The sequence below is a fragment of the Rhipicephalus microplus genome, chromosome 6 (genome assembly GCF_043290135.1).
Source record: "Rhipicephalus microplus isolate Deutch F79 chromosome 6, USDA_Rmic, whole genome shotgun sequence".
Lineage (NCBI taxonomy): Eukaryota > Metazoa > Arthropoda > Arachnida > Ixodida > Ixodidae > Rhipicephalus > Rhipicephalus microplus.
This window is the reverse complement of record NC_134705.1, coordinates 184,000,299-184,019,436: the sequence shown is the minus strand read 5'-3', so window position 1 is coordinate 184,019,436 and position 19,138 is coordinate 184,000,299. Positions and strand designations below refer to the sequence as shown.

Below are 19,138 nucleotides of genomic sequence, written 5' to 3'. Positions count from 1 at the left end.
CCCAGGCCACGTCGGCTATAACCGATTCCGAATGAAGTGGAGCGCTCTCCTTTCTCTCGCATAATCGCTGCTACTGCGAATCGGAGATTTCTGAAGCACCGATTCTTACGATCTTTGATGTCCATCCACCAGAACATATAAGGGGGGTGAAGGGGGGAAAACAGCGACAAGCCTAGGAAAAAAATTTAGCAAATAACATTCCGTTTGAATCAGTACACCTCTTTCTCTCCCCTCTTGCTTTTCCGTTCCTGAAGTTGTTCGGCTGCAAGACAGTTCGGTCGTATTTGTAAACCAAGTCCTAAGTGCCAACCAATTTGGTATGCGGCTATCTACAACGAAAAATCAGTGAGAGAAATCTACGAAAAAAAAAAATAAGGAGCACCCTTGATCAGCACTCCTTCTGGTACTTTTTTTTTCATGATTAGGCACTCCTTTTTTTTTTCCACTGGCTCTCTAATTCTCTTTCGTTGTGATGGAGCACGTTTTCGATATACGGACCTTCAGCTAGAGCCTACGTCATCCCGAATACAAAGCAAAAAAAAAACGCGGCAAGAACGAATCGAAACAAATTTCTTTGGCCAGCTAGAAGAACCCAAATCGTGAAACCTCTTTCGTCGTGATATTATTCCCGTCCATCCACTTTCTTTCGCTGATTTTCTCTGTGATTGAGCATGTCTTCGATAAGAAGCTTTAGACAGTCCCCAATCTTATCGTGTGTCCGCGTCATGCAAACGACAACGCAAACAGCCAGGAGTGCCCGACTTGTCAAACCTCTTTCGTCTCGATATTACTCTCTTCCATCAAACGCAGTTGACGCAAGAACGAGCGACACGGCTCTGCCATTAGTGTTGTGTAGACCGCGCATATGCAAGCAAGTCGAACCTATACGCAGCCTTGACACCGGACAGTTTCGACTCAGCACGGAGGGTGCACTAAACAAGAAACGGCGCACAAAGTGATAAACGTTTCGATTAATGCGCAACGTCCGATTAGTCGCTAGGGTTTACCGCGTTGCCTCACGTTTTGATGGGTCGTTTCGTTTCTTTTCGGGTCAGTTGCGAGGCGCTACAGTCGAAAGCGAAGTGAGAAAGATAAGAGCGTTTCCTAACGACTTTTAGTCCGAGTTGTCGATGTCCAAGTCAAACTGAATTTTGTTGTCATTGGGATTAGTGTATTTCTGCTGAGCTGTTGATGAATCTTGGTGTCGACTGCAAGAGCTTGGCCATGGTGCTGGGCGTATCAGGCGGAGAGGTACAGCTCCTGCGAATGTAGGGATACGGATCAGGGATAGAGAGGGTGGGGGTGAGGGGTAATTGGTTTAGAAATAGCCTCGAAGACAGCGGTAAACGCATTGCTAAAATCAAAGCGTGTTCTAGGTATCCTTTTTTTTTTCGTCCTTGAAACCACGCTGCCAGTTTCTGAAAAGCGCAATGAGACTGCAGATCCTCAAGGCGGAGTTTTTGGGGCTCATCGGGTGGTATTTGCCGAGGCGAAAGCCTCATGTGCCCCGTCAGACATTGGCCTTGAAAAATTCGTCATGTCGTACACACACTCATGTGACCCTCGAACAAGGGTCAAACGCAGATATTCTGCGTGGCAGTCAAGTGTCCTACCAAAGAGCCGTGCCAGTGCCTGAGACTGCTTTGGAAAGAGATTTTATGCACAGCCGTCATATTAAGCACAGAGTGACGTCAAAGGAGTAACATTACGTGGCGGAAGCGTAGAATGCCACCCCATTAGAATCGCGTAATGAGATGGTGTTGTAAAATTTCACCACCCCCCCCACCCCTTTCACAAACGGCCCTGAACTCATTCGTCATCATCATCTAATCGTTGTTGTCGTCGTCGTCATCTTCATCATGATTCTGAGACGCAGCAGTAACAGCATCCACAAAAGCTGTGTTCAAACTCTAGTGAACAACGTAGACCGTCAACGTTGACAGCTTAGAAGACGGCAGCAGGCAAATACTCCGCGTCTGAATCACGCCTGCGCGACCCGATGTCACCTCGCGTAGAGATAAGAAAGCCGAGAAAAACAAACGCAGCTGTTATTTAATTAGCTTCTTTCCTGCTCATATCTATGAATCAATAAATGCAGCTTACATTGAGCGCACCGAAAAGCGTCTTGTGTTCAGACGATCATACAGGCGATATCCGAGCATTTCGATGGGTCACCATCTATGGGCAGAGCAAGGCAGCCTGCATCATTTTAGGGGCGGAGCTCCTTAGGATGTGGGTCGTTTCCTCAGTAGTAGTAGTAGTAGTAGTAGTAGTAGTAGTAGTAGTAGTAGTAGTAGTAGTAGTAGTAGTAGTAGTAGTAGTAGTAGTGGTAGTGGTAGTGGTAGTGGTAGTGGTAGTGGTAGTAGTAGTAGTAGTAGTAGTAGTAGTAGCAGTAGCAGTAGCAGTAGCAGTAGTAGTAGTAGTATGTAGCCACCTCTAGTTTACAAATTGCTCAATAGACGGCGTACTCACAGTGCTCATGGATTGAAACACTACAATAATTCTTTTAGTATAGCTACAAGTATGTGCAATCACTCGAGATCACACGTCATATAGCGACGAAGCTGGTCACTACAGATAATGTTGGATTTGATCTATGGTGTTGAGTCTAAATGACGGTCTTAACTAAATGCGTTGGAAACGTAAGTATGTGGGCTACTTAACCCTAAATTGTCCTGTTGCAATCAGGGAATACTGAACTTGCTCGTTGCGGCTAACTGGTCTGACACGAGTGCTGTCAAGCCCTTCAATTCCTTGCGTTTCAAGGCCTTTTGAATTTCATGCTACCTTTTTTTAATATGTAAGCATTCAGTCTCTTTACAACCTCTTTTGAATGCTTACGATTCAAGTCTTCTCCGTGAATAAGCACTCGAAAACGACGTTCTCAAATGTCCCAATTTGTTATTACAAACTACAGTCATGGTCGCCTCCACTGTGACTCAACCACCACTACCAGGATCGAACTCGCGACCGTCAGGCTTCACAGCAGTGACCCCCCCCCCCCCATATTGTGACCTGGTGTGCCAAAGCTGCTCAGTGACGGAAGATCAGCTTCCCACTAAAGTCCCTTTTGGGAACAGACCACGTCAATCTACAAAGGCATGGCCGGCCGCGATAACTGGTCTATATACTTACACATTTCTCAATGTTCCAAGAGAAAAAAAGAAAAAAAAACATTTGAAAAGCTAAGCCAAGCTAGCTAAGCTAAGTGATCATCCGGAAGCAACAGCTTGTCCGGTTAAACGAAAACTACCCGCCTCGAATACTATCTTAACTTTAGGTTACGCATAATGAATGTAAACTTTACTCTTAACGCCTCGTGTTTGCTCAGAAACGACGGGTTGCAAAGCGCCTACCCCCCCCCCCCCCCCTCAATCCATTAGCCTTATCCGTAGCCGGCGTTGGACAAATGCGCGTCTAGCTATTTGTATTCGCCCCGCGGAAGACACCCCGTTTTGACTAATCGTACAGGGTCTGTCATGCTACTTTCGCATCGGCTCTCCTCTGCATACGCCGTTGCTGAGGTGTTTAGGGGCCCTCTCATGGAGCTCCCAATCTGAGACTGCGCAAACGGAATACAAATGAGGGGAAATGTGCCGGCTCAATCGTTTCTTGCACTGGACAAATTCCTGTGGGTGCCAAAAAGAAAAAATAAATATATATGCCATTACCGATGATGGAAGAGATATTGGGTATAAGGCGTACTAGCCTCGTAAGTTGCGCTAATTTTGCACGCAGATTGGACTGAGTTGCCGAAGAATCGCTTCCGCCAGCCCTTAAAAATATGAAAAAGAAAAGCGTTTCTAGTTGCGTGGTATCCTTTCCAAACGTTGATGGTATACTTCAAAGGAGAGAAAATGGGGTTGCAAGCCAAGAAATTTATGCGAGTCGTTTTAATTTCGATTACCCGGCCCGTCCACAACGTATGACGACTTGGTTGTAACGAACGTTTCATTGGCCGCGATCTTGGGAGCTTACAAGCGCCGCAAATCCGGGGATGAAGCGCACATCGAAAAGCGAAAATTATCATCAGCCAATCATATGATTATGATTGATTGCTGCTCAGATGAAGATCAAGCGCACAACAGATGCTCAGAATGAAATCTCGGCTTGTACGGACACACTAACTCCACGGCCCTTTCGTCGAAGCTCCATGAGGTTCTCCGGAGCCCCGCTCTTGACGACCAAACCTGGGCGACCCAGCACGCCCATGAGGTGGCGTTGAGGCAAGCCCTTGACGTCCCCACATGGGAGGCTTGGGCCCGGCAACCTAATCCTGCTAGTTTCTTATAATAAAGTTTATTCCTCCTCCTCCTCCTCCTCCTATACGGGCGAACATGACCATATGATTATGGAGCACACTGTAGTGGAGTGCTCTGGGAAGTTCATAATCTGGTTTCATTGACGCTCGCTGACATCGTACAGTGCACAGACTAATAGCCTTTCGACTCCACCGAAACACCAGTACCATGGCCGGGGAGGGGAGGTGGGTGGAACCTTCTATTTTGGGTCGGCAGCCCAGCACCACAACGACTAGACCACCAGGGTGGGTAAAGGATATAAACGTGGAGGCATTTGCATATACACGAAAGGCGGCTTCATTTGCAGGCTATTCCAACACACATGTGGGATTCCTCAGTACAACTTTTTATGGAAGCATAAATGCGAAGCATTTCTTAGTGAACTTCGGCGACTTTGAGCGTATCTATCTATCTATCTATCTATCTATCTATCTATCTATCTATCTATCTATCTATCTATCTATCTATCTATCTATCTAACCGCCAACGACATTTAGCTCTCCTGGCCGTTTCGATGATGGTATCGATAGCAAACTTGGTATGACATTACATGACTTTATGAAGAACACATTTGATTAGTCATAACATGAAAATCATGATATATACGTCATGAATGTCATGATTTACAATTCACGGTCCTGCAGCTGTTGCGGGATTTTCGTTCACATGGAATGTTGCAAAACTGGTATGGTATGACATTATTGCCTGGCGAACAAAAGCGAAAGACCCTAACGCAAAAATCATGACACGCGTGTCATGTAACAACATGACTACATGCTACGCTCATGATGCGCTCGCGGCCGTTTCGTTAGCGTCACATATACCAAATTTGGTATTACGGTACGTGAATGGATGACGAAGGTATGTGACTGGTGCAAAAATGATAATCATGAAATGCGTGTCATGTAACTACATGGCTACATGCCACGCTCATGATGCGCTGGCCGCCGTTTCGCTTGCTTCACTTATACCAAATTTGGTATTACGGGACGTGAACGGATGACGAAGCTGTATGATACTTTTGTAAACACGATAAACAAGAAATGCGTGTCATGTAACAACCTGCCTACAGGCTACGCTCATGATGCACTCGCAGTCATTTCGCTAGCTCCACATGTACCAAACTCGGTATTACTTGACGCGAACGGACGACATAGGCAAATGACACATCCAGACATGATAATCACGACATGCATGCCATGTAACAACATGAGTACTTGCCACACTCATGATGCGCTCGCGGCCGTTTCGCTAGCTTCACATATGCCAAATTTGGTATGACGTGACGTCAATGGATGACGAAGGTACGTGACTAGTGCAAACATGATAATCATGAGATGCGTGTCATGTGAGGACATGACTACATGCCACAGTCAAGGCGCCAATACATTTCGACGTGACGCGGTGCGCGTGCTCGCCGGTGGTCATTTCGTTGCGTCACGCCGGCCTTGCAACGCCAGGCACCGGTCCTGAAGTACACTCGGAGGCGCGCGCCGCGCTGCGTTGCTTTGACGCATGCGCGTTCCAGCGCGTCCAGCGTCCCTCCGTCACGAAAAGAGGGAGACGCAGTGTCGTCTGGGTAACGCATCGGTGCGAAGTGCAGCATGTCGCGTTTCGCGCCGCTTGCCGTCGGGCCACGCCAACGGACGCTAATCGCGCCGGTCGTGCCTCGCGTCAGACTATAGAGTGCTCGCGTTTTGCTAACGTAGCATCACTGTGCCCAGCGTGCGCGTGCGTCAACGCTACATTGTAGTATATTGGGCCCTTCATGATACGCTCGCGGCCGTTTTTCCAGCTCCACATATACCGAACTCAGTGTTACGTGACATCAATGGATCACGAAATATACGAGCAGCGGAAACATGATAATCCTGACACGCGTGTCATATAAGAACATGACAACAGACCACGCTCATAGCGTGCTTGCGGGCGTTTCGCTAGCTCCACATATACTAAATTTGGTATCACGTGACGTGAATAGATGACGAAGGTAAACGACACAACCAAACATTATAATCACGATACGGACGTCATGTACGGCATCATTTAATTACTCCCACCTTGTAATGTTGTGCTGATTTTAAAGTGACATATCAACCTTTCTCGTTCGTGCTTCGCATATCATCTATTCCCACTGTACGTGGGATCTGCCAATTTTCTTTTTTAATATCGAAAGCATTTAACCTCGCCGTAATTTTTTCGTCGTCAAAAGAAAAATTATAATGAGGATGATACCCTCTTTCTCATGGCGCTCACCCAAAAAAAATTGAGGACCCTCCAGCTGAAACACGAAAGCAGTATCTTGTGCCCAGTGTGTACTTGTGTGTTCAGATTTGATTTGATATGTGGGGTTTAACGTCATAAAACCACCATACATGATTATGAGAGACGCCGTAGTGAAGGGCTCTGGAAATTGCAACTACCTGGGGTTCTTCTACGTGCGCTCAAATCTGAGCACACGGGCCTACAACATTTCCGCCTCCAGCGGAAATGCAGCCGCCGCAGCCAGGATTCGAACCCGCGACCTGCGGGTTAGCAGCCGAGTACCTTAGCCACTAGGCCACCGCGGCGGGGCTGCAATGTAATTGATGACGTTGGAAGTGGCTTGTGTCAGTGAAGCTTTCCCGTATGGACGCGTTCTGTGAAACGCGTAGAATGCTTTAAACCACAAGCATGTCGAAATTCCCATGCACCCTCTACATGATCTTATACGCACACTAACGTGTGCGCCTTTTGTAATAGTGGTCGGCTTTAAATCGCGAAGTTTTTATGGTAATTGCATGTTCTGGCGCCCGCTGGCAATATACGCTTGTACCATACAGTATTACTGCGGTATTACACTTTGTATTGCGAAGCCTGTATAAAGGACATGCGTGCTTGTAACGCATCAATGTCCCTGCGATATCCAAGCAGATGAAGTTATTTTCGCTGTATTTCCTATAGGGTGCGTGACTGGGTGGTAGAACACCAGCTTGCTACGCTAACGGCCTGGGTCGTACACTCACTCATACCCTGCAATATTTATTATTCATTTTATTTACATTTTTAGGGACAAAGCTCCTTTGGACGTGGGTCGTTCCCTCCTCCGTGTGTAGTATGTGGCCACCTCTAGTTTATGACTTGCTCAATAGATGGCGTTGTGTGCATATGTACTTGGGAATAATATAAGTAGACGGCGTTAATGGTTTCCACAGCATATCCATGGAGTGAATGATGACGAGCGGCACGAAGCGTCCATCCATTCATCCGTGTGTCCAACCGTCCGTAAGGTTGGACACACGGATGAATGGATGAAGCGTCTGTCCGTTCACCCGTCTGTCCATCCATCTATGCTTCCGTGCGCGCGCCTGTGCTTCTGTCCATCCGTCCGTCCGTGCTTCTCTCCGTTCATCTGTCTGTCCATCCGTGCTTCTGTCTATCTATCCGTGCGTCTATCCTTGTTTCTGTCCATCCGTCTGCACCCCCATCCACCTGTCTGTTCGTGTGTGCTTCCGTTCATCCATGCATCCGTACGTCCATGCTTCCGTTCTTGAGTCCGTCCGTCTGTCCATCCGTCGGTGCTTTCGTCCGTTCGTTCTTGCTTCTGCCCGTCCGTGAGTTCATACATGCGTCCATCACTCCGTCCGTCCGCGTGTCCATGGCACTGTCCATCCATCCATCCATCCGAACGCACGGACGGATGGACAGATGGACAGAAGTGCGGACGCAGTGACGGAAGCACGGATGGACGCATGTACGAACGGAAGCAAGAACGAATGTACCGGACGTAAGCACGAATGGGCGAACAGCGGATGCCTAGACGGACGGACAGCTGCGCTTTATTTATCAATTTTTCAGTCCCGGGCAAGATGATCATTTCTCGCTCACCAAGTCGCTCACAAACAACAATGAAGACACCAAAACCTACCTCAGAATCTCTGATAAACAAGCTTAGTGCTATCGCGCTAAATGAAAATAAACGAGGGCAAGGCTATCTAAATTCCGTGACCATGTAAGAAACACAGAGAAATCGAAAATCTTTTTAGCAGTAACAGAGAGTGGCTAAAGGATGCTTGCTTAGTGTAATGTACCTCAATTCTCAGTGTGTGGGCATCGCGCTTATGCTTGTATAACTGATTATTATTTAAAAGCTTTCTCGCAAAACCTGGAGCTTACCTAGTACTCGAAATCGTTAATCACTTTTTCTAAACACACACTCTGGTGGAATGTTATTGACGTCTGTGCCAAGCAGTCTTTTAAAACACACACGTTGGGATGCCGTCCTTAATATTTGGTCACCATTTTCTCGCATTTGTTCCGTGCCACGATGGAACAAGTAACAGCTTAACGCGCAAAGTTCGAGCTGTCATCTTCGGCTCAGACGACTTTCTGAATCACGACACACTTTTTCTAAACACGCAGGGTCATGTACGAGAATAAGGACAAGTTTTGCAAGGACAAGTTTTCTTCCTGCCGCGCGTGTGCTGCCGAATGTGCTGTGTTTATCTCTCTTCCTTCTCTGCTCTCTATCTTGCATCTCCCCCGTCCCCCTCCCATGCTCAGGGTAGCAAACAGGCTGCCTTTGGGCTGGTTAACCTCCCTACCGTTCTTTTCCTCCAATTTTCCTTCGTGTGTTCCTGCCTTTATGTTATTGAACGCAAATAAAAAAAGAAGTATTTGTCTTACTCGTGAGGGAAAAAAACTAATAAGTCTTACTTCATGTGGTCGCTTTCTTGGAACTAATTGCGATAAGTGCTTTCGTTTTTCTTTTGCGAATCAGCCAATGCTGTTTCGTTGTCATAAACGTCATACAGAGAAAGCTCTTTCATCTATCTCATTCTAATAAAGAGGTAAACAGCATCACTGTCATACTCCCAACAGAACAGCAATTTGGGCATTGCGACGTCTTTCTGGAGAACCGAATGCGTTGTGTAAAAAAAGTATGGCAAACAGAACGTCTTGCGCTCCTTGTTTTTCTCTCTTTTTTTTTTTTTGGCCGAAGGTTCAGGTGGAAAACGACAGAAATTCGAGTGGAGAAAGTTTCTTCACGGGGTCAGATTCGAACCCGCGTAGCCACTGTTCGAGAGGTCTTCACCACTGCGCTATCCGGGCATGGTAAGAGAGCCTTGTGTAGAATAAAACAGCGAGGCGTTGGGAAATTGAAGTGAGCGCGAGGAGGAGATAAAGAATGGGTGAACGAGAGAGTAAACCATAGCACAGAAAGACAGGGGGAGAAACGGAACGACAGGCCGAAGGAAAAATGGGATAGGAAAAATCAAGAACAAGAAAAAGAAAAAAAAAAGAATGTGGGATAAGGTGACAGAAAAACGAAGAAATATAAAGAGAAAATGGAGATAGAGAACGAAAGATGAAAAGACCGACAATGAGAAAGGAATTGAAAAAAAATAAAAAGAAACAGAAATATATATATATATATATATATATATATATATATATATATATATTCATTTATTTATTTATATATATATATATATATATATATATATATATATATATATATATATATATATATATATATATATATATATATATATGCAGAAGAATAACTTCGGTTGCCGCAAGGTTATAAATATGAAAGTAGATGCGCTTTCACATAACAACTGTTTATTGTGCCGACGTTTCGACAGGAACCCTGTCTTTTTCAAGGCATAATGCCTTGAAAAATACAGGGTTCCTGTCGAAACGTCGGCACAATAAACAGTTCTTATGTGAAAGTGAAAGCGCATCTACTTTCATATATATATATATATATATATATATATATATATATATATATATATATATATATATATATATATATATATATATATAAGAAGGGATTATAGGAAGTATCACGCAGGCTCTGATAGTATAGAAAAAGGAGTAATTCACACACAACGAACGTTTCAGCACAGTTTAGTCCGACGTTTCGACCGTGGGACCGGCCTTCGTCTGGGAATACAGGGCATAAAAATCGCGCGCTTATATATGTCAATATTCGAGACCCCCCAAAAAACACACATGCTCTTGTGTAACGAACAAGGCTCATCTGTATCAGCACAAAAACGGTTTTCAGTGATCAAAAATATATATCTATACAGCACTGTGTGATGTCACCATTTGTAAGTCATTGGCAGCTGATACGGTTTTGCGGGATACACGTGTGCATCGCGACATTACGGATGTCAAAGCTCTTTTCTTACAATAATGGTTCGCGTGTAAAATATACGCGTTGCCGATGATAAATAATTCTATTATATATATATAAGAATCGCTGTTTCTGTATACATTATCAGCACAGCGCACTCTCTGATAAAGAAGCAGACTAGCGTACGCTTGTTATATTGTTGACCAATAAGCTTACGTGGAAGGAAGACACGTCAATGTGCCTGCATCTTCATTGATACCATCTGCTACAGTATTGAACTTGAATATCAGGTATGATTCCCGGAGTTCGCGATCATGGTTTGAGCGGAAACCAGATTCAAGAATGGTCGCTTTCATTTGATCGAAAGAGTGGCCCGGCATGCGAACGTGTCGTGATAGCGGTAGGTGAGGGAATATATTTACATGGGATTTGTGGTTATTAAAGCGTATTCTGAATGGAGTTTCAGTATGACCAATATATTGTTTCAAACAGGCACTACATTCCAACATGTATACGGCATTATAAGTGTCGCAGTCGAAGCTACCACGAATCTTTAATTTAAAGTCCGAAGACGTGCTCGCGGCGTTTTGCGTGGTTTGCATGTGCACACACACTTTGCACCGTGGTTTGTTACAAGGTGCACAGCCACTCTCTTTACGGGTACCAATTTTAGATGACGTTAACATGTCGTGAAGGTTTTTTGACCGTCGGTAAACAACACGAGGCGGAACAGAAAAAATTTTTTTGAGATTATCACTTTCGGTTAAGATGTTGTGGTGCCGTTTCAATATAGCAGATACCTTAGGAGCTGATGATGAAAATGTCAGAACAAGGTTAGTTTGAGCAGAGCTATCGTTCCCGTCCTTTCCTTTCAGAATCTCAGTGCGGTTGAGTTGGTCAGCTCGAGTTATGGCATCGTCTATTAGTTTTTCCGGGTATTTTCTTTTTACTAGAGAACTTTTGAGCCTATTACAATTTTCAATGAAATCTGTACGGTCAGAGCACAACCGTTTAAAGCGGTGAGCCTGGCTATAGGGAATTCCTGTTTTGCAATGCCGGGGGTGGCCACTCTGAAAATGCAGGAGTTGATGTCGGTCAGTAGGCTTGCGGAACAGCTTCGTAGCAAGTTGTCCTTCGGAAATGGTGACTGTGACATCGAGAAAATTTACAGAAGTGCGCGAAAATTGGTGCGAGAACTTAATAGACGGATGGAAATTATTAAACTTTTGAATGAAACCAAGCAGACTTGCTTCATCATGTGTCCAGACAAGAAAAATATCGTCAATGAAGCGCCTATAGTAGAGAGGTTGAAGCATGTTTTTACCTAAAAATTCGCATTCCAGAATGCCCATAAAAATGTTGGCGTAGTTAGGGCCTACTTTCGTACCCATTGAGGTGCCGTTGGCTTGTACATAGTGAATGTTGTTAAACTCAAAATTGTTTAATTCAAGGATAAGTTTCAAAAGAGTACCAAGCGCTTCTTTATCAATAGTTTTATCTAAAGGGGAATTTTCATAGGCCTTTATTACTGCAGAAATACCATCTTTATGCGGTATGTTGGTGTATAGTGATGCTACGTCCAGCGTTACTAACATTGAACCAGATGGAACATGAAGATCTACAATTTCTTGAAGGAAATGGTTGGTGTCTTTGATGAATGACGGAAATGTGGCTGGAATCTTGTTTATGAGGGAGTCAACGTAACGAGATAAATTTTCGGTAACGGTGCCGATTCCGGAAATGATGGGGCGGCCGGGATTATTCTGCTTGTGAATTTTAGGAAGCATATAAAATCTTCCCGCTACGGGACTGAGTGGTACCAAAGAGCGGACTGTCTTTTCATCTAATTTACCATGTTCTAGTAAAGACGTAAGTGCGTCCTTAAGCTTAGATTTAAATTCGCTGGTAGGATCGGAGGGCAAAGCTTTGTAAAAAGTGGCATCTGAAAGTTGCCTCTCGGCCTCGCTTATATAATCAACCGCGTTGAGAATTACAATGGCCCCCCCTTTATCGGCTGGTTTGATGACGATGTCATGGTTTGTCGACAACTGTTCGAGAGCAACCTTCTCTTTTTTGGACAAATTGTGGCGGTAAGGCGCAGTTTTCTTATAGGCAGCGAAAATGTCGCGTTGTACAGCGTTTATGTAAATGTCAAGACATCTGTCGCGATGTGGTGGGGGTGTTTTTGGGGGGTCTCGAATATTGACATATATAAGCGCGCGATTTTTATGCCCTGTATTCCCAGACGAAGGCCGGTCCCACGGTCGAAACGTCGGACTAAACTGTGCTGAAACGTTCGTTGTGTGTGAATTACTCCTTTTTCTATATATATATATATATATATATATATATATATATATATATATATATATATATATATATATATATATACGCGCTCGCTTAAAATTCCTTTTCCAGTTAGTAAAAAATAACTACAAGATAGATTCATCCAAATACCTTTCATTTTCACAGGCTCGGCAAACTCGCAATAAACATGCGCGCACGTTGTCAGAATACGCATGTAGGAACGACACGTTTAAGTACTCATTCTTCCCGCGCGCGATAGCGGAATGGATCCAACTTCATGCCACTATCACAAACTCCCAATCGCTATCAGAATTTATTGCACAGATAGAAAAAACTGGGCGCGCATAACAGTTTATGCGCATGCAGGCGCACCGGTCCAGATCTGCTGTTCGTTAGTTAAAGCAACACCTTTTTCAATGTTCCTTTCACAGTAGTGAAGCTATTTTTGAAGTATGCTTTCAGTGCTTGCTATTCCTGTCACAACTGTTCCATTTATGTTTTCCCTCACGATAGCAATGCTAACATAAGTTCCTTTCTTCAATCATGTATTTTATTTCTATCGCCTTTCGGCATGGTTCCAGCCCTGCATGATGGCTATCACTTGCTTTGTATCTTGTGATTATTGCATACATTGTGTATTAATAACATAATTAACGTTTAACTTCTGCACTGCTCAATAGTTATATGATCCTCATGTCCTCTTATTATGCTTGCATGTTTTTACGTCTACATCCTTTTTTTTGTGTATTGCCCAACTGCCACGCTCTCGAAGGAGAGTAGCAGTATTGTAAACAAATAAATAAATAAATAAAGGAAAGAAGTGTACACGTAAGGGCTCGTTTTTCCGTTTTTTGACACAATATAATGACATCTAACAGACAAGAATGCTAAGGAATGTATAGGGGAAGGTATAGAAGCAATGTAAAGTAAATAGGAAGAAAGAAAAGTGGGTGGAAAAATAACTTTCCGTGAGCAGGAATCAAACCTACGACCTCCGAGTAGCACGTCCGATGATATATATATATATATATATATATATATATATATATATTTATATATATATATATATATATATATATATATATATGCACTATTTTGTGAAGGTTAGGCCACAATCTATAACATACAGGGGATCTGTCATGAATCGAGTGGCACTAAAAGGGAACAGTAAATCGTAAAAAGTAGTTTGTCGGCAAGCGAAAATTATGGTGGTGTTCACGGTTTATTTATTGAATGCCAAACGGGACAATGAGGTAAATAAACAGCGGTGAGCCCCAGATTAAGATAATCAAGAAGAACAATAAATACTGCTGAAGTAACAATACGTGTTTCAAACCTTATATTCTAACTTTTTGTATCACGTTAGCACAGCTGTCCGCACTACTAAAAATTTTTGCATTTCATTTTTTGCTCTTGTTCTTTCCTCTCTCTCATTCACTTTAAAATATTTAATATTGTTTGTATTTATCATTGCTTCATTGCTTTCATAAATGTATTAATACGTAGTATTGCAGTTATTACTGAGAGGCTACACTACGCTTTTTTGGCCAATATTCCACAGTGGGTACGTGCGATTTCGTAGATGACTAAAACAAAGAAACAAACAAACGTCTTCACTTGCCTTCTGAAAAGCGTCAAGAAGAAAAGAAGAAAGAAGAGTCGTGATGTTTTCGCCGCGTGATGGATCAGCTAGCAGCCTCGTGCGCTGGAGGTCGTTGTTTGGACTGATTTTTGGGGTGAAGGGTGAAGGGTGAAGAGGGTTTCGGACTCAAGCTGTTCGGACCTGCTGTTCGGACGCCATCACCGCTGATCTTCCGCTGAACCGGGCTTCGTTCTGAACCGGGCTCGTCCCTTCGGACTCTTTCGGACGGTGGTTTGGCTGAGTTTTTGGGTGAATTTGACCTGTTGAAACTAGCTGACGTGGCATATTACTTCTTTAAGCAATCGAATTAGTGCTAATGTCTAATTCATCTCCTGGCCAAGGGCATAGCCCTTGGTCAGCCTCCTTGCCTAATGATGAATTGCCATTGGAATGTTTTTTCCGCAGTGGTGTTGGAAGCATCCCTGTTGCGCTGGTGCCCTCGAGTGGTGGATTTATTAGGCTCAATAACCCGAAGGCGATCCAGGTGGGGTTGCAGGCCATGACGCCGCACTTTCAGCTGATAAGTGATGTTCGTCAGTTCGGAAGAGGTGGTTTGGTATGCAGATCGTCAGATCCTTCGTGCGTTTCTGACATCCTAAAATGCAAGACATTTGCTTCGGTCCCGGTAAGTGCATTTATCCCGCCTCATTTAGCGTGCACTAAGGGAATTGTACGAGGAGTCGACTCTACATTAACGCCCGCTGAGACTCTGGAAAAGCTGTCTGATGCTGGGGTCATAGCTGTGTACCGATGCAACCGATTAGTTAACGGTGAGAAAGTCCCCACTGAGTCGGTTATTGCTACCTTTGCCGGCACTTCCTGTCCATCCGAGTTGAAAATATGGCCGCTCATTTTCAGAGTCGAACGTCTCGCTTCTCGTCCTCTCCAATGTCAAAACTGTTGGCGTTTTGGTCACAGTGCAGGGGGCTGTAAATCAAATTCACGTTGCCGCATCTGTGGCGATACCCACCCATCAAAGGAGTGCATCGCCGAAATCGAAAAGTGCTGCCTCTGTGCAGGAAATCACGCGGCCGATTATCTGAACTGCACCGCAAGGTCCAATGAAACGCAACTTCTAGAAATCATGGACAGACGTCGTTGCTCGCGGCGAGAAGCAATAACTGTTGTGAAGGATAGAGCCTTTGGATATGCCGGAGTCGCGTCGAGGCACGAACAACTAAGTGAGACGAAGATTCTTAATCTTATTGAGGCTGCAGTAGAAAAGGCGATGTCGAAAGCGCTGGAACACATAGTTACGAGCGTGAGTGAGTGCATCTCTCAAGTGTTTTGCTCACAGATGACACAGCTGGCTTCTGCGATAGCAGTACCGATGGCACAGTCGGCACCTAGTGCAGTGGAAGTTATACCGAATTTAGCCCCACAGCGACAATCCCGCGAGGAGAAAACCCCAATTTCGTCCGTTCCTTCTACGTCGACCCACGTGGAGGATCAGAATGAAATGGACGTATGCCAAGATTTCAGGCGTCAGAAGCGCACTGGATCTCCATTAAAATCTCCTTGCCCAAACACAAAACCCAAAAAGGGCAGCGAAAATGCCAGTGCACTTTTTAAGGAGAATATTTTAGAAGCTGCCGTTGCTGAAGTGTTTCGCTCGTCAACATAGATACCTTGAAAGTACTACAGTGGAATTGTAGGTCTTTGATTTCTGCTTCTACTGACTTACTTTGCTTAATTAATCAGTTATATCCGGATATAATCTTATTACAAGAAACCTGGCTTAACCCTGTTAAGAATTATCATTTAAACAATTTTAGAGCATTTCGGTTAGACCGTCCATCACTAGGAGGTGGTCTAATTACACTAGTCTCGAATAAATTTTGCCGCACAGCGAGCATAGCTTTTCAGCTTATGTCCACAGACTGTGAAATTTTGGCAATAGACCTCTGTCTGCCCGGGCACCACCCTTTTTCACTTATAAACGCATATTTTCCAACGGGTTTGCATAATACTCAACAATTAGATACTGCCTTAGCTAATTGCAAGAATGATTTCCTTCTGACTGGTGATTTCAACTCACATCATGTTTCATGGGGATTTCGAACAGACCATTCTGGTACTCTTCTGTGGGATTGGATGATTAATAAAAATCTTACCTGCCTAAATGATAAACAGCCTACTTTTATTCGCGGACGGACACGATCGGTATTAGATCTCACGTTTTGCAGCCCAAGTGTTTCAATAAAGTCTTGGAAAACAATTGATTTCTCTTCAAACAGTGACCATCTTCCTGTATACTTTGAAATCTCATGTGCTGTGAAATCTATTGAAAGGACAAAGAAAACATTGATCAATTACAAAAAATTTAAAGACTGCTTGCGTTCCAACATTAGGGCAGTGTCCAGTGGTCAAAATGAAGACCTCGGCAGAAATCTCTGTTCTGCTTTAAAAATCTCCAAGAACACTTCAGAATTTGTAATTGCTTCGTCGTCATCCAAAAGTGCCCAACCTAGTAGATGGTGGAATGATGAGTGCACACGAGATTATAGAAGAAGAAAAGCCGCATGGAAAAGACTTATATGTAATCAGAGTCCAAAAAATTGGAAGGATTACCAGTTCATTGCGGCAACATTTAAACGCACTGTATCGCGAGCGAAAGAGCAATATGACCAAGAACATTTCGAGTACCTGTCTAAATCAAATAACAAACGTGCTTTATTCAACTTCCTTCGTGGTAGGAAGAAGACCCCTATACCAGGAAACGTTGACTCAGTAGTTTACACCTCACAGGAACTACAGGAATCTTTGAATCAGTTGGCTAAAGAATTAGAAAACAGGTTCTCAACGCATCTTCCTAATTCGGCTTACACAACAACCATCTATGACTACACAGAAATATCGACTTCCGAATTAAATCAGGCTATGGAAAGATTGCCAAATGCAGCACCAGGCCCCGATGGAATAACAAATACAATGCTAAAAATACTTCACAGGGAATATCCGAATGATCTGTTAGGTCTCGTCAATTATTCCCTTAGAAGAGCATGGATCCCTTCTGAATGGAAGATTGCGAAAATTATACCATTGCTTAAGAAACAGGGGGCAGGCTATAATTTAGACAACATACGACCGATAGCCTTAACATCTAATGTAGTAAAACTTATTGAAAGGGTACTTCATGGTCGTATAATTAGGTTTATTAACGAGAAACAACTGTTGAGTTCTTCCCAAATTGGCTTTAGATCTGGATATTCCATATGGCATGCACATGTAGATCTGGAAAGTCGTATTCATATTGCCCGTCACAAAAAGCACTTTGCGGCTTTAGTAACGTTAGACATATGTAAAGCATATGATAGTGTAGAGTATTCTATCTTGACTAATCAGTTATGGAGTCATGGACTTCCACCTTATATAGTAGCATGGGTGACGGAATTTTTAAGTAGAAGAGAATTCTATTGTTATCAAGGCGGTTTCTCTTCCTGTAAGCACAAGCAAACCCGAGGTGTACCTCAGGGGTCAGTACTTTCCCCGGTTTTATTCAACATATTGCTTAGTACCATCCCCGTTCATCCAGAAGTGAAAACCTATGTTTATGCCGATGACATTGCTTTCTTTGCTATGTCACATGACTTCCACTGTCTCTACACTATCTTGCAAACATATCTTAATAAAATAGAACATTGGTTGGATGGATTGATGTTGAACCTCAATACCGGTAAATGTGCTATTCTCGTTTTTCCAATCAAAGATCCCGTGCACATATCTATTAATTACAAGCTTCAAGATATCCCACAAGTACAATCATTGAAATATCTTGGAGTTATGTATAATGAGCATCTAAATTGGCGCCCTCACATTGAATACATCGCGACAAAAGCAGTACGCGCGATGGGGGTATTGCGGAGGTTGAGCAATTGCAGATCAGGTATGAGAAGAAAGGCACTTTTGATTATATATAAAATGTATGTCCGACCTGTGTTGGAGTTTGGCTGCATTCTTTTTTCTGGTGCGCCAGCCTACAAACTTCGGCCGCTCGTTCTGTTGGAAAGAGAGGCTTTACGGCTCTGCTTAGGACTTCCAAAGTATACTGCAAATGCAGTGTTATACCTTGAAGCACGAATACCAACCTTATTATGTCGCTTTAACATTCTTACTGTGCAGACCTTTTTACGACTATATGAAGCACCGTTTAACCCTGAACAAATTATTTTTATTTCCAATCCTGACCTATTCTTCTCCGTGCATTGGCCCAGATTTACCAAACCACAAATAGTATTTGTTCAATCGTTACTTGAGCCCCTAAATGTACACGTTCGTGATCTGATTCCTTTAACTGAGCAACAAAATTCTCCAGAAATTGTTTACCATGATATCTTCCCAACTCACGCAAAGCTATTACCTACAGGCATTTTAAATGGTTTATTGCAGGACCATTTAAGTACTCTGCCAACAAATGTCATTATAGCAACGGACGCATCTCAATCACATGAAAAATCAGGCGTTGGAATATATTGCCCCGTACTTGATTGGTCATTTTCACTTCGCTTACCGGACTTTCTTCCTGTCTTTCTGGCTGAATTCATGGCAATAATGTTAGCTTTGCGAAAGGTAAATATTTCCATTCCAGTTGTAGCAGTCATAACTGATTCATTATCAGTGTGCTCTTCTCTGTCCGCATCTGGTCACTCACCTATAGTGAAACTTTTTAAATCGTTAATCCCCTGTCATCTCCGAAGTATTCATTTAATCTGGACACCAGGGCACAAAGGTTTGTTGTTAAACGAAATAGCTGATTCTCTT

The 19,138-nt window shown here is 43.6% G+C and overlaps 1 protein-coding gene across 1 annotated transcript in view; it reads right to left on the bottom strand.

The window, feature by feature from the left end:
• Positions 1-1,096: 1,096 nt before the first annotated feature.
• The window catches only part of LOC142765076 (uncharacterized), a 104,101-nt gene continuing 86,059 nt past the window's right edge, over positions 1,097-19,138 (bottom strand). Inside the window, exon 6 of the mRNA XM_075865643.1 lies at positions 1,097-1,260. Within this exon, the coding sequence (XP_075721758.1) occupies positions 1,115-1,260 (146 nt within the window). The 3' untranslated portion in view covers positions 1,097-1,114. The remainder of the gene's footprint in view (positions 1,261-19,138) is intronic.